The sequence below is a fragment of the Leucopleurus acutus genome, assembly GCF_964270905.1.
Source record: "Leucopleurus acutus genome assembly, chromosome: 3".
In the NCBI taxonomy this organism is placed as follows: Eukaryota; Metazoa; Chordata; class Mammalia; order Artiodactyla; family Delphinidae; genus Leucopleurus; species Leucopleurus acutus.
This window is the reverse complement of record NC_139145.1, coordinates 103,182,178-103,198,692: the sequence shown is the minus strand read 5'-3', so window position 1 is coordinate 103,198,692 and position 16,515 is coordinate 103,182,178. Positions and strand designations below refer to the sequence as shown.

The 16,515-nt window shown below is 36.8% G+C and overlaps 1 protein-coding gene across 3 annotated transcripts; it reads right to left on the bottom strand.

Moving 5' to 3' along the window:
• Positions 1 to 372: 372 nt before the first annotated feature.
• Positions 373 to 14,788, bottom strand: ARRDC3 (arrestin domain containing 3). 3 transcript variants are annotated; one of them, XM_082837282.1, is made up of 8 exons: positions 14,299 to 14,788; positions 10,283 to 10,364; positions 7,991 to 8,138; positions 6,822 to 6,924; positions 6,216 to 6,472; positions 5,724 to 5,886; positions 5,299 to 5,453; positions 373 to 3,195 (listed from the first exon to the last, which is right to left on the bottom strand). In XM_082837282.1, exons 1-8 carry the CDS (start codon positions 14,576 to 14,578, stop codon positions 3,139 to 3,141), a joined length of 1,245 nt encoding a protein of 414 aa, XP_082693408.1. In that variant the 5' UTR covers positions 14,579 to 14,788; the 3' UTR covers positions 373 to 3,138. The 3 variants fall into 3 exon arrangements, with proteins under 3 accessions (XP_082693408.1, XP_082693407.1, XP_082693409.1); XM_082837281.1 differs by lacking the exon at positions 373 to 3,195 and having other exon boundaries at positions 3,231 to 5,453; XM_082837283.1 differs by lacking the exon at positions 373 to 3,195 and having other exon boundaries at positions 5,320 to 5,491.
• Between the last annotated feature and the right edge of the window lie 1,727 nt (positions 14,789 to 16,515).

Below are 16,515 nucleotides of genomic sequence, written 5' to 3'. Positions count from 1 at the left end.
CATCACAGAGAGAAGGAATTAGTACCTGAAACTATACCTGGTTAAGTTTGGTTCATATATAAGATGGAAATTTATATATCTTTTTTCTAACTTTTAAATTTTATTTAAAAAATCCATAGCTTAATGAATCATTAAGGAAAACAATAATTTGTACTAAAAATTCCTGTAAGCCTTCAGTAATTTTCTGTAGCAGAGAGCTAGAAACAATTCTTACCCAGAATGGCTTAAGAGTTTAATTGTCGTCTTCATTTTATATTTTTAAAATTTTTGGTCATGCTGTGTGGCTTGCGGGATCTCAGTTCCCTGACCAGGAATTGAACCCAGGCCATGGCAGTGAAAGCATTGAATCCTAACCACTAGACTACCAGGGAACTCCCTAATTGTAGTCTTAATTGTGTTTGCACGTATGATGAGTTACTGATATGATCAGATTCAAATAAATCTCCAAACAAGTTTACAAAAAGGAAAAAAACCGAAAACACTTTTATTTTCCACAAGGAAGAGCAATAGGAAAAATTAAATCATTTCCCACATATTGTTTTCTTAAAACAGCCTACAAGGACATATTCAGCACCAAATAAAAAAGAAAAAAAGAGAGAAATTACAAACAGCCACAGAATATAATCTATAAAGCAAACATTTAATATTGCACTTCGTTTTGCTAACGTTTTGGATTTTACTTTTCCTAATTGAAAAATCAGGAATCTATCTTGAATACTGGAATACACCTGTGAACCTCACATCTTATATCAAGAATTGACCAATATTTAGAAAGAGTAATGCCTCTAAATAAGAAAGTAAAGGAATACTTTAATGGGGAAAATAAAACTTTATTTGATAAAGTTTTATATATTTGAAACTTTATCACATTTTGTAACCCAGTGCCAATTATCAGAATATTGGTCATTCTTTCCTCATGTGTTATTTAAAAGAGTACATGGTGATAAGTATTCCAATGCTATGCATATCAATAATTGTTCCCTAGTCATTTAGACATAAGAAGAGAAAAGGGATTTTCTGACAATCCCCCCACCCCCCGCCCCAACAAAAATAAAACCACCAAATGCCCTTTATGCCAAAGATTCCATTAGCTTCTTTTGAGGGGGACATTCACAAAATGATTTAACAACAATAAAAAAATATTTCACCCCCATTTCCTTATTATCTAGTATTAGTTTGCTATGGGAGCCCAAACCCTTTAACCGAATCACTTAAAACGCGATTCATTTTTACATGGGCTTTCTTCACCCTGTCAGCATTTTTCAAACATGAATTGTCTTCCATGTTTTCTTAAAGGCCACTTATGGAAAAGCCTATTTGTTTTGTATGAAGCTTTAAGACAGTATTTAACCAGGTCAAGCACCAAGCCAGAGTTACTATTATTTTCAGCCACTTTATTAACTGTGGGATTAAATGGCAGGATAGATGTTAAGACCCATTTCACGCATATGTTGCAACACCAGAGATGCTGATTTTCATTAAGATACATCAGAGCTGAATTCCTTCTAGAATAAGACAATCAGTACAACTTGGTACCTTGGAAAATGCAGTTATAAGTGTCTTCATGAATGCTGGTATATTTATGAGCCAACTGTAAATTATCTTTAATATAAGCTATAATTTACTGATGTGATCGTTCTCCATAACTATATATACTCAAAGTGTATGATTTCTCATGCTTAGCAAAATCTTCTTTAGGTAATGGAAGAAAATACTTTCATTAAAAGAACCACAAAAATATAAGAGTTATTATTCCAGCACATATTCTAGTATTTGTAATTTTGAAGTTATACACTTTTAGAATAAACTTGGGTTTTCAAGCTCTGTCAAGCTTGAGCAGGATAGGAAATGTATAAATTGAGCTCTCTAATCATAATCTGAACATATATATTCCTGCTCATGAAAATACTCTGCACCAGCAAAAACGATTTCCAACATATGTGTTTTGGAGGTAATTATGTAACTCTGTATAAAAATAAATGCACTTTCTCCTCCTTTCCAGTGACTGGAAAACTTCCATACTTTTAAAATAATAATAAAAAATAACAATAATTTTAAAGAGCAACAGCCCTTAACTCTTTGCTGGTGCCTGCCATACTGCCTCTCTTTACTCCATTCTTAGCTCTGCTAGTTTCTTCTCATATGTAATGATAAAAAGGCAATGCGGGTGGGTTATCACTTTTGTGTATGTCCCTTTTCCAAATTTCCCTCTTCAAAAAGCCAACCAAACAAACAAACAAAAAAACTCAACAGTGCAACAAAACACAAATAGCATTCCAACAGTTTGGCAAGTGATGCGTTCACCTGAGATTAAGTGATTTTAGGCAGTCAGTAACAAAATGCTGCTTTGCTGTAATAGTAGAAAGGCAACAAATTCTTAAAAGAAACCAAGAAGGTATACAATCTTGACAGTCTCTTATTAGCTTCCTCCTCTTATCTCTTTTCCCACATATCTGTTGCGTATCTACTACAGTAGGCTGCAAAACATACAGCAAGAAGGATTGGCTTGAAGGCATTTGATGTTTGTAAATAAATCCACAATAGGATCCAAGCTGAAGAGGTGATACATGGTCAGCCTAGTAGGACAATTCTGAGCATGTGCATACGCAGGTAAAGTCCAGGCTATATTAAATTAAAAAAAAATGTCAGTGCGTTTTTTTCATGTTAAAGTTTTTTTCAAAGCTTTCTTTTGTTCCTTGTTGTGCTCACTGCAAACAAGTTTTAAAAGAGTATCAAGAGTCTGGCATAAATGGAAAAAAAAAAAGCTGTAGTGACATGGAACCGCACAATGTAAGCATTGAGCATGTGCAAATTTTCAAATCAAAAGAAGGAAATCATCCCTCTTTACAACGTGGTGTCTTGACACGTATGACCATAGGCTAAGAAGACTGCTCTTAGTATGTGCCAGTTTTAAAGGAAAAAAGCTTAGATCTTCAAGCATGTTGGAGCAGTCCCAGAACGTTGCTGTAGGCTTCTAAAGCATGATCACTGGTTGTTTCATGTATTCGCCATTTTTCTGGGCAAAAGCAATTCCACTTCCTCTGAAAACGTGTCTCCAAGATACTTCTCTGTCCTCAGCCGGGAAGGGAAGAGATACAGTTCGGAACCCACATCAACTTGATTTAATCAAGTATTCCTTCAACGAGATGGGCAGGATGGTCTATCATCTGCTGACTGATCAGGATTTGGATCAATCTAGAAAGAAAAGAGAAAAAAAAACCCAAACCAAAGTTAATTGATAAGGTTTAGTAAGAATGCAGCAAATACACTAATATTCTGAGTACTGGTTGAGAAATGTAATCAGAAAGTACAGAGTTTGTATGGGGAAGAAAGGGTATTAGTATCATCTATAAAGTACTTGCTATTCAATCACTAGATTAACAATTAAATTTAGAAAGGTATGCTGGAATAGCTTTATTTGACAAAAGCTAAAGGTAACATTCTATCAGAGAATGGAGTTTTACTCAGCACTTAGTCATACTTAAGACTCAAATACACAATTGGCCAACATTTTCATAGCGGTGATTTTCTTCTGTAAAGTATCCATTTCATCCTGTTACAAAAAAGTCAACTCATCTTTTCCCGAGCTTTGGGAAGAATGTAGTTGTGTAAACAAAGTTCTTGGTGCTTACGTGAGGTAATAACTCATGGGTGTAAAGCCCTAGGGAGGGCCTAGGAATACAGTGTATATCAAGAAATAGGAATGGTGAACCCAAAATGCTCTAGAGGCTTCCCACCTTGCCTCTTTCTGTAGAGACTTTCATATGCACATACACTTAATAAAAGTGAACATATTTTAGTTGCTTCTCAGGTACAAAGAGAATGGGCACAGGAAGGCAAATTGTTGGGTTTAATACATTTCTTTTACTGAAAGATCTTTTGGACAAGACCCATTTACAATACTTTGCCCCCTCTATGTGGCTAGATGTAAAATAATTAAATCACACCGTGAACCAATATAGGGTTTTAAAAGTTTTGAATTCTCTTAATTATCTTTAGTTCATTTTAAAAGAAGGAGGTAGATTTTATGACAAATTGCTTAAAAGTGGATACTTAGATTGCCATTCTTTTAAAATGCCTGTCAGATCTAATCACAAATGAGGGACTTAATAAGCAAGACAGAAACGTCAGAATAAAAATGTAGTGACAATGTTTCTAAAAAGTGGGAGGACATTTTTAGCATCTAATAATTTTATGAATTGAAATAGTGGGATAGAAAAATTATGTCCAATCAAGAATCTGCAGAGAACAGAACAGATTCTGAACATCCTATAATAAATGAATACAGTAGATTTCATATTAATCATATCCAAAGGAAAATTAACTCTTCTAGTCATGGTATTAAGGGGAAAAAAAATAAAAGCAATTCGTTGAAGAGTGAAACAATCCTTTTATGTCTTTCTTGGGAGTAATATTTCACTGTAAAATAGCTATCTAAACTACAGCAACCAAAAAGAAAAAGCTGATGCTAGTGATTTACAAAATCATTTGGTATTAACATTGGTATCAAGGCCAACTCTAAAGTCCCTACAATGTGTTATTATGTGTATATATATTCTTTAGTATCCCGACATTGCTGGATTGCTCCCTACCTCCCTTCCTTTGCACATATTTTTCTTCCTGCCTGGAACATTCTACATTTTGAGAATACTTACTCTTCAAGAATCAGTTTAACAATCACCTTCTTAGGGAAGCCCCTCCTGATTCTCAAGACCCAGCAAGCTGCTCCTCAAATGAACTGTGCATTACTATTACATTGTTAGGTAATATTTTGCTTCTAAGTTTGTTTTTCTCACCAGTCTGTATGCTTCTCCCAAGGGCCATGTTTTATTCATGTAAGTGCTTAGTTACTTGAGATGAATAAAAATAATCTAAGAGTACAGGAATGCTGTTTAAGATGTTATTACATATGTTATTTTCCCTTATGACTGAGAATATTAAAATATGAATATTAAATTGGAAAAGGATGATAAGATAAATTCTAGCTATTTAATCAATGACTGTAAAATGCCAGTTCTATAGATGCTTTAAAAGATGATTTATTCCTTTAACTGGCATTTTGGAAGTATGAGGTCAGATCATTATCTTTATTTCCCCAATAATATAAGAGACCAGTCCTACCTCTGGGTCAAACTTAGTAAATAGTGACAACTTTATGATCTAACTTTTAATCTGTTGTTCAAAATTATTTGTTTTTCTCTTATGATAATCAAAACCTAGCTGTGTTTTTAAAAAGTCTGCAATACTGTTTACTAAGAGAGTCACAGCCCATTTTGTACTTGAGGGTTTGATGCTTACCTCTGAATAAAGAGGTGGAGGCAAGAAACGAAACTCCTGAATATATGCAAACAGTGGTCCCTGAAGCGCTCTCTCAAAGTCATCACAAGCACTCACTGGTGCAAGATTATTCCGCCTTTGTTCCTCTGTTACCACTTCTGCATAGCTGGGTGGTGCTGAAGGAAAAAGATACACGCAATTCGAACAGCACGTTCTTATGCATGTCAAAATACACAGAATAGAAGGTATTAAAAAGGACTGTCAAGGTAACATAATAATAATCTGTCTTGTGATCACAACTAGGGGGATATACATTTTAAACCTAACATTAGGGGCACATCTTCTCTTTTCAAGTATAGACAAACTTTAATCATAAAATATCAGAAGCAAAATTATGTTCTTGAAAATAATAGATTAAGCTTAGATATGCATTATCAAATTATTACCTTCAGGTCTTTCAGGTAGGGATAAACCAAGCCAGTTCATATTCATGCTACACTGACTGCTTACACTTGAGGTTCTGCTACCAAATGGATGTAGAGGAATGGTACCAATGACAAGTGGCAAATTAAGAAATAAATCCATAGCTCCAGGAATATCCACGTATACCTAAACAATGAAAGGAGATGTTAGGTTTAGAATGCCAAGTACTATTTCCTCTAAAAAAATGAATAACCCAATCTAATGTTATTTGAGGCTCTCATTTACTTCATTTTTTAATTTATATACATATGATATACTTGAAAAGTTTCTCCATCGTGTACATTTACCTCAGGTAAAATTAGTAATTATATTCCAAACTATATAAAGAATTACATATAATTATATATATCACACATGGAATAAAAAAAAGTCAAATCCTGGATAAGACAAAATGATACCCTTACGACTTTAAAACCTAAAAAAACCCCACCCCAAACCCTTAAATCTATACATACCATTAGTGAATATTCCACACGGATTATACTACAGTCGAGGATAGAGGGAGAAACTGGTGGAATTTTCAGCAACTTGCCATTCCACGTCTCTGTCTTTCCAGATGATAAGGATTCCCCACGCAAGTTAGCCACGAGCTGTTTGACTTCCTTCATTTTCCCTTTGGCATAGAAGGCCTGTGTTTGGTAAATGGCTGCCTTTGGCACCACCATTCGGGAGGAGCAGTTCTCAATCTCAGCAAATATCTGAATTGATTCACCTACAGGAAAAAAAAAATATATCTACTGTTAAAAACCAACCAACCAACCAACCCCAAAACAAATGTAGACTCTCAGGCTAAAGTCTGAAAGTTCAATGAACTACATGGATAAAAAGCTATCCTAAGAGTGGCAAATAACTTATAGTTATAAAAATAAACACATTTACAGTAGCAATTTAAAAAAGAAGACTACATTCCAATTTATAAAAGGAAACTGGATAAGCACAATTTATGATATTTTACCAAAGAATACTGTATCATGTCTTCATTTAGTAGAAATAATGTAAATTTATACACAAGAGCTAAGTGAAGAAAGATCATTTTTTGTGGGAATCCACCTCATACATACCTGGCGTATAGCCCTTCCTTTCAATTTTGGCACTTAAGGATATTGGGCCTGAGGTACAGAACCAGCAACAGAGAGTCTTTTCTTTTGTGCCTGCTTGGGGTGACTGTAAGAAATAAATTTATAGAAAATGATCAATGTATGAATTGAGACAGTAACAGAATGTTTTAAAATACAATCTTAAATTCTTGAAGAATTTAACATTAAAAGTATTGTTGTTTTCTTTTCAGTATCCAAATATACTTTTCCACTAACCAATGGGCTTCTGATTTATATTAGTACTTTTGTCTTTATACATATATTAGTATTTTTGTCTTTATACAAGTTTCCATTCAATTAAAGAAAAAAGGGTACAGGGTTTAACACCATATTTCATAAACATAGTTTTAGCCCAGGCTATTTACATACACAATAATTAAAAAACAACCAAAAAAACAGAAAAAAAAAAAAAACCCTTTCCACATTCCATTTAAACTGCCTTTAAAAAAAAAAAAAAAAAAAAGGCAGTTTGGAAAGCAACTTGGTTATAATCCCAAATGATAACATCTTTCTCTGAGACTGTAAAACTCAATACATAAAAAAAGAAAACTGCTCATTTTTAAGATTAATTTTACTTGCTTAAAGATGTTATTATTTGTTTAAACCAAGTAAAGTTTTTGAAATCAAATTTGAATCTTGTGAAAAAATACAATTAAAAAAGATTTCCTTTAAAATAGAATTTAAGTTTTTTCATGAAAATAATTATCTCCCCATCATTTGACAACTATCCCTATATTGGAATAATGCAATAAATAATACAAATTTTAGATTATGATATTTTCAAGTTAAGTGATATTGTTATAATAATAATTGATACTACTCTTCTTTTTCCACTAAAATTATTTAGGGAACAGATCTATTCTTTTGTTATTGCTGTTACCTTCTGAGGAAGATATTTCATACCAAATACTGGTCTTACTTTAAAAATTTACTTAAAGTTATTACAGTATCAGAAAATGTGAGCATATCCTGCATTAATTTCTGTGCTCTTAACTATTTTTTTGAAAGTGGTATTTATTTAATTCAAAAATGAAGTTACTATTTAAAAATTATAAAGAATGTGTATGTAGTTTAGGTGATTATTCTTTTTTATATGCCAAAAACAAAAAATGAAGAATTCAGTTAGTTCTTACCAGTAATGAAGGAGTGTTGATATCTATATGCTCAAAGACTGTAAATTCCTTCTTTAATTTTACTGGTAGAAGCCAAGGCCTGTGCAATTCGGCTTTCACCCAATAGCGCACACTGCCATGTCGGCCTTCGAATGAGGTAGCAAGTGGTCTGTGCAGAATATAAAGGTCAATATATTAATCTTACACCTCTTTTTAATATTTATACAGTAGCTCATCATAGAAGTGTTAATATATTGTAAGTTTATACATCAATGAGTTATCAAAGGCATAATTTACATTTCCAAAGGGATAAGTCACTGGGGAAAAAACCTTCTGTTTCCAAATAATAACACAAAGTTGTTAAATATTACAGAAATTTGGTTAAAAAAGCCAGAAGAATACAATCTCTTTAAACTAAGAAGAGGCTACTTTTAATGCTGGTGGCAAAATTACGAAAGTCTGGAAATGAACAATTCTTGAAAAGGTCAAGACTTTAGTTTAAAAATAAAGTTAAGAATGGTTTAACTATTTCTATTGAGATATTCTGGACACTGGTTAAACACTCAGACCAAACGACTCCCTATGGCGTTCCATTTTTCATTAACTAAGAATTATTATTATCTCTTATTATAGTAACTAACTAGATTTAGAAAAGGCCTGGAATAGTCGTTATAGTTTCAAAAGTTTTTCACATTTCATTAAATCCACTGAAGCTCTAAAAAAATGCTTTTACATTTCCCAGTTTACTTATGTTCTCTTTTTGGCCATGCTTTCTAACTATACTATAGACTTAAAAAGAAAAAGAATTTTTTCTGTTGACCTGTATCAAGAGAATCATAATTCTTTTTCAACTCTCCCAGATTTTATTACTTGTGGAAGATTTTATTTTAGTGAATTTAGTCTCTTTTTCATAATTTCATTAGAAAAATGCACAAGGTTCATTTATTTACAAGGTAGAGTGCTTTTTATGAGGAGTAGTGGTGTTTTTGTTTTGTATTTTAGACTTCTGCATTAACTTGTATAGCAGAGAAATAAAACGCAGGATCTATGCTAGTCTTCTAGAGTTTACTTTAAATGACTGGTTTATAGATAGAATTTTTAAAAAATATATTAAATTACTTCCATGCTTTGAAAATATTCAGGCCCAAATGTATTAGTCCTATTGTATTCAGACTTAAAAATATTTCTCTCAGAAAGTAATTAGGGCATTATATTAAAAATCATGTTCTTAGCAATATGATACACAGGATACTCTGAAAAATACCCTTTATGAACTCTATCCATATATAACAAGTACTAGAATTTAAAAAAATACAGAATTATGTACATTTGGCACTTGACGTTCTTATGTAATGCAAGTTTACCTTTCAGAGCAAACAGTACAAGTGCCACTTTGCATGTTTTAATATCTGTTAAGGCATTTTTTTCAAAAATTACTCTTTGTATAATTTCCTCTAATGATTTATTATTACATTAACAATATACACAGGCTTCCCTGGTGGCGCAGTGGTTGAGAGTCCGCCTGCCGATGCAGGGGACACGGGTTCGTGCCCCGGTCCGGGAGGATCCCACATGCCGTGGAGCGGCTGGGCCCGTGAGCCATGGCCACTGAGCCTGCACGTCCGGAGCCTGTGCTCCGCAACGGGAGAGGCCACAACAGTGAGAGGCCCGCGTACCGCAAAAAAGAAAAAAAAAAGAATATACTACTTTCCTTCTTCCTTTCATACTAGATTCCAAGCCTTATATTAAGGTATCTTTGACGGATGTTTCCTTTTAAGTACAGGTCATAATATCTCGAGTGACCTTCTCAATAGCTCTTTGCACAGAAGCTAATGAATTCATAACAGAAAAAACACATCACTTCTAAAGTGAGGATATTCTTAATTATTTTGACTTTCTTAGCTTACTGCTGTTGGGTACCATCAGTAGAGAAAATGATCACTGAATTTTTATAAACTACTAAATGAGAGACTTGTTATGTTCTACCTTTTCTGCTAATGCTGATGATAAACTAAGTATTAAATGCTTACTATTTTACTGGCACCTTCCAATTCACTCACTTTAAATGAAATACTATTCAAGTTTTAAAAACCATATAAAACTTGAGACAGCATACTAAGAATTGAGCTTTGCTTTCTATAATATTGCCACTCTAGATTAAAAAAATAGCTTCTTTTCTGAGTATATGTTTTCCTCTAGCAAGTTTCAGTAATGAAAAGGGTTTTTTTTTTTAAACTAAAAATATTTAAATTTAGAATGTTTCATTTGAAAAGAATGGATGTTTATGAAAAATGCCTGTTACAAAATACTTACGTCTGTGGAAGCTCGAAGCTGAACGCATATTCATGCCTTCCTGAATGAATAGTGTTGAAGCCTTCTTCGGAATTATCATCATCTAAAACAAACAGAAAAAGAAAACAAAAAACTTGTTAAACCTTTACACTCTCTTCCTGGTGGCAGAACTTTAAAGATGCTCACATAGTAATTAAGGCCACAAACTTTAGAGTGTGAGAGATCTGAGTTCTAATTCCAACTTCATCACTTCCTCTGGGTAAAATAAAAGTCCTGTCTTCAGTTGCTTCATCTGTAGAATGGGGATAATTAATACTTATACCCCATAGTTGGTTTTTCAATGGAAAACAACCTAAACAACCTAAAGCATCTATGTGTGACAATACAGGCTCAACAAAAGATCCAGATTTCAAATCTCATACTAAGATGTTACCTTTCTCTTCATCCACTTACTTAAATAGACTATATATAAAATGAAAACTGTTCATGTAAGCCTTTTAAAATATGTCAGTTTTGATGCAGAAGATGTGAATGTTAAAGCTCTAAAACCATTAGAAAACTCTGTCAAATAGATGTTGGAATTAAAAAAAAAAAGGAACAGTGATTTTAATGTCAGTTTCATAGCTAAAAATAAAAATTCTTATTGAACCTAAAATTATGACAATCTCAGTCTGTCCTAGCAACAGCTAAAATTTCGCATATATATAAAATATACCTTAGATTTAAAAGGTGCCTGCTTAATGGGAAACAACTGTCACACATCCTTGAAAAATGAAGACTAGGTTTGTTTCCCATTGCTAGAAAAAACGGGATGACTTTATTTTACAACCAATTTCTTTTGCTCAAATAGGTTTATCTCCAAAACAAATATAACGAAATGTGGGAGGGTGTTCTGGATTCTTAAAATGATTTTCTAAAGCGTTCCGACCGGGTAATTTAATTACATAAACGTCTACTAGCGCAGTTTTCTCGGTGTAGAAACCTTTATCATTAACCAGGAGACTAAGAGAAACGGGTATTATCATTTAACTTTCCCTCACCGAAGTAATGAATTCACACAAAAACCGTGATGCTTCCCTTCCACCACAGGAGAAAAGGAAAAAAGCGCCTATATGTGGAAACTTGTATTCAAAAAAAATCACCAAGACTCCCTTCTATCTCAGTAGTATTTTCTTCTCCCCCCGTGCAAATCCTCTCTACGGTATTTCAGCACGGAAATCCCGCTGACGAGCTGGGGGCCATTTAAAATCGCTCCCCCCGACAGCGCCCAAAGTTTGTCTCCCTCTCCCTTTCTTCCCGTCTCGCTCCCTTTTTTGTGCCAGCTCAGCAGTCTCATCGAGGCGAGCGGCGGCGGCCGCGCCGTGGTAAACAAGTGGCGGGCTGTCAATCAAGAACTAGACCGGAGCAGGAGAGGACCGGCCTAAACCGGCGCGAGCAGATCCCAGCCGGCCCGCCCGCGCGCCGCCGCCGCCGCCGCCGCCGCCCGCGCGCCCCGCTATACATACGGCATATGTCGCACGGCGCTCGCGCTCGCGGCCGCGCAGCCTAGCCTGCTGACGTGGGGCGGGGCGAGCACGCTGCGGCGCTTCCGCTTTACACGCCCCGGCCGGTGACCGGTTCGATCTGGCTCGGGCCACCCTGACACCTTTACAGTTGCGGTGACGGCGGCGGGGAATGGTGCGCGGGGTGCAAGAGCCCCAAAGAAACAATGACAAGTGGGCAAGGAATACTCGCCGAAGCCCCCACCTCACCCCGCTTTCAATGTTAGTGTCACTTTTCCTTCCCCGTCCCGGCCAGTCTTGGCGCTCTCTCCCCACTCGGGTCACATCAAGGTAGCCAGTCTAGTGACTGCATAGAAAGGGAAACACGCTGTTTCAGCTAAGAAGACAAGCGCTTACAGAAGCTGCCTGACAACTTCCACCCGAAAACGTGGAAAATGGGGTCCTGCTAACGCTGCCCACCCAATTTCTCCGTGAATAGAACTGGCAGCTAAAAAGTTGCGCCCAGGGCCATCCGGCACCTGTAAGGCCGGCGGAAGCTTCTCCTCTCCACTCTGTTGAAACCTATAGACGCTCCTTTCGGTGCTGCAAGCGGGCCCAGGTGAGGGGCAACAGAACGGTATGTGATATGAGCCCCGCGCGCCTCCAGAAGCCCGGGCAGGGATGCGAGTAGGGGCGGGGGCCGCAGCTCAGGAGGGACCTTTACCGGCGCACGCCGGTTCCAAGCCTCGCCCCAGCCGGCGAGCCCACTCTCCCCACCCGCTCGCGCCCAATCCAATCAGAGCCTGGCATCGCCTTAGCAACAGGCTAACAAACCCGGCTCCGCCTATCGCCGGCCGCCCGGGGCGGGGTCTCAGTTACCAGGCTAGTTTGAGAGGTCCCAGTTTTAAGTCATTGAAACTATTCCAAGCGAAGCTCGTTCTAGCTTGCAGGGGTTGAGGGGTGTCTCGTGGGGGTGCGGGGCACGTAGTGTTCTTTACTATGAAATCGTGGCGCAATTAATGAAATTGTCCCCATAAGTCGTTATTGTACTTTTACCCCACTGCAAACCTCAACTCCTTAAAAACCTTTGTTTCTTCTCACTCATCTTATAAAAAGCTGCCAGTCCAGGAAGGATCAAATACAAACTTGTGTGTCCTGTTCAACAAATACCAGGACTGTCATTAGGCAGTTGCATTTCTTATCACTGTCACTGCTTAGAGAGGTTAACTAAAAATTATTTCAGGATGCAAATTACCTATGTGTAACTGAAAATCCAATTAAAGATTGATTTCATCTTAATATTTTAAAAATAATGCATTCATGCTGTAACTCAAAGCACCCTATGTTTCTACATTTGCCTTAGTTCAATTAGCACTTCCTCGTGGATGTGTAGTTTTTAATTAAAAATGGAGGTAAAAATGTGCTCTACTCTGAAAAGTCATCAACATTCGAGTTAAATACTGCATTAAAAAGGAGAAGGACAAAATTACATAACCAGTTTTAACACTATATTCTTCTTGGGCTAGGAATTAAGTCATCGCCACCACCTGACGCGTGTAACCAATCTGCTGAGAGCAGAACAAGCGCCCCTCCTCACCACCCCCCAGAACTGGTCCGAAACAGGATTGAACCGCTTCTAACAAAGGGTGGAAACTTAGAAAAACAAGCTTAGAGTCTGCTATATTTCCACAATGTAACCATTTAAACAATAGATTTGAAATCTCAGGACCCCTTCTCCCTTTGACAACCCTTCATCTCCAGTTTCTAACCAAAAATCATATCCAACGAGCCGAATACTTTTCAATTCCATTTGACTGGCACGGGTTTCATTGAATGCACGTTCCAAAGTTAGGCATGATGCTTGGAAAAGAACATTTCTGACCCTAAATGGCTTCTAAAACTGACTTTAAACATATCATAATGATAGGTGCTGTCCTTTAAAATAGAGAATGCTTGATGTAAATTTCTAAAGGAACTGGAAAGAATAGGAAAAAACACGTGGGGTGTTGATACCATATGTCAAAATAAACCACAGAAACCCATTATCAAAGAACAACGATCAATTCTCTTAAGTCTTTTGCGTGTCAATATTAAAAATGAAATACACCTATTAACCCACTTAAAAATGTTACTCCATTTCTTCACTGAAGCTTAGTTTTTAAGATCTAAGGTTGCAGAGTACAAGGGAAAAACCTAATATTGGATTGCAGCTTTTAGCAATTCATTTGAAAACATATTAGTAAAATTACTGAATCGCACATAAGCAGAATTTATACGTAAGGTGGAAATGGATTGCAAGTGTGTATGGCACAGACCAAGCCGGGTATAGAGGTAGTGGAATAAGTGCAGTTTGCAGTCACTTTGCAGATGCCTGCATGCATTACGGCTTAACACACGATGAATGTCAAGGAGAATTCAAATCTTCCACCTTTCCAACCTTTATCAAACAGCTATACGTTATGGTAGGAGTAGGATTATATTAATTCAGGAAAATTGAAAAGGTACTTTGCCAAAGAAAACAGGTCTAATAATTTCTGAATAATGTAAAAAACTTACCTCTTTCGTGTCCAATTAAGATGTCTTTATGGTTGAAATATTCTACTTCTTCAGTGTAATTCTGTGTATAGGCAGTATTGGAGCCGGCGTTTCTCGATTCGGTCCAGCGTACTTTCGCATGTCCTCTTGCATGAATTTTAAGAGATTTTACTCTGATTTCCCCAGTAACTTCTAAATTCACCCTTCCTGAGACTGTATCCCCACTAGAATACACAGGGACATTGCTGTCATTAAGACAGTCAAAGCTTATTGTCAAACTCTTTACCTTTCCCAGCACCATGTTTATAACAAAATCTATAAAAAATATAATGTAAGACAAAAAAGTCAAGATCACATATAAAATGTGATCTTCACTTAACACTGATCGATGTCTTTGCCGTGCAAAGAGCTTGCAGGCAGGATCAGTGATTCTTTACAAATAGTTCATTGAGATTTCTTAAAAACTCAGGGCAGCACACAGGCTGCTGCTCCGCGATCCTGCTAGTCTCAGTGGTCTCCTTACAAAGACGGGCGGCTGGAAGCTGCCAGCTCACTTTAAGAGCAGCTTTGTGAAAAACAACCCCAGTGCGCATGCGCACGCCGCGGCTGCTGTCCGCCCTCCCTGCGCGCCGCTCCCCCCCCCCCGCGCCCGGCTCGCTCGCGGGTACAGTAGGTGTACAGCCAGGGGAAGAAGACACTGGGGCTGCCGGGAGGCTGAATCTGACTTCTCTTCATTGTAGGCTCCTATTGGTAGGCAGGCTACCGTAAACCCTCGACGTGCAAGCTGGAGTCCCTTACTGAGCACAGTCTAGTAGAAAGATAATGGCCGAGGGAGGGAACTGGGGGACAAGGTTGGGTGGGGAGCTGTTTGCAAAGACAAGTGAGAATAAACTGCTGAGTGACCGGCCCGGTCACTCACTGCAGTGTTTTGCCCACTGCCCTGATGGGAGGAGGAAAAAGTGATGTGTGTAGAGAGATGGGGGAAGGGGAGAAACCGGTTGGGCAAGGGCTGGTTGTTGAACATAATCTAACGAATTTCAAAAGAAAATGTAATAAAAACCAGAGAAGAGATAATGTTCATAGACAAGAGCATTCTTGGCTTGGAATTTTTTCTTTTTAAAACCAGTGCTTTGTAGGCAGGGTGGAAATGAGCCCAGTCGAGGTCAGGTCGAGACCTTAAAAGAGAATACTATAAGGAGCAAGGAAGAGAAGCAAGTATAGTTTAATCAGTATATTTTGCTTTCTCCTGAACTGCTTTCTCTTCCATCTCTTAATTCGATAGCAACGAAAAACAATCAAGTTGCGAGGGAAAAACAAGGTTTGACCACTTCCTAGAAGGAAGAAAACGTCCTTTTTTGAGACACCACCTACCGCTAGATTTGCAGGGTATGACATGATTACAGCTCCTGTGTCCAGAGGATTAAGAATAGGATTCGGCCTAAAAAAGTATCACCTTATAAAAGGCAGCATGACATAGTGTTTTAGCTGACATAATGTTTACAACAGCGTTGAAAAATCTTTGTTAGAAGTTAGTGAAGTGCAGAATGTTTTTTTAAAAAGCATGGTTTGTTATATAAATAGGGCTTAATTCTGTAAAGCTTTAATTTTAATTTTCAGCTTTGGACTGTTCAACATAATTCTCATTATACATCTTTCTTAAGGACAGGTACATTTGTCTCTTTACTGTGAACGTTTTGGTAACAAATTTCAGTGCTTTTGTAAAATCACACCGGGATTCAAGGCATAACAGCATAATTATCTAGATTTTTTTGCAATCAATGAAATTGCTTATAGGAGAGAAATATAGGGAAAAAGAATATGAATCTGGAAGTATATATACATAACCAAATACACTTTGGAAGATTCTTGGCTGTCTGTGTCTAAGCCGTTTTAGGTTCTTTTGTGCAGTGTATTTGGATAGGTTGAAACTATGAGTCACAATACATTGAGCTCGTTCATTGGTCTTGCTGGTTTTTTTGTTGTTTTTTTTAAAGAAATTAAATTTTACTTAGTTGGGTTTTAGTTGAAAGGCAGTATCTTGGAGTCAAGAGCATTGTATAAATTATATAGCGTATAAATATGCAAACTATTTAGACAGTTAATGGACAGGGTATTTACCTCTGATAGAGCTTAGATGGTTGTGCTTAAAACTGAATTTTTGTATTTGAGTGGGGAGAATAGTCTTTTTTTTTTTTTTTTTTCCTCTCTTGGATGACACCTGGTGGCTATTTTAGTTGT

Bases quoted from the DNA above. Each gene is read 5' to 3' on its own strand.
- ARRDC3 (XM_082837281.1), bottom strand. From the start codon at position 14,578: ATGGTGCTGGGAAAGGTAAAGAGTTTGACAATAAGCTTTGACTGTCTT. The intron at 8,139-10,282 runs GTAAGTATTTTG...TATTCTGCACAG, and splicing joins AGCTTCGAGCTTCCACAGAC to ACCACTTGCTACCTCATTCG. The intron at 6,473-6,821 runs GTATGTATGAGG...TTTTTCCTGTAG, and splicing joins AAGGAAGGGCTATACGCCAG to GTGAATCAATTCAGATATTT.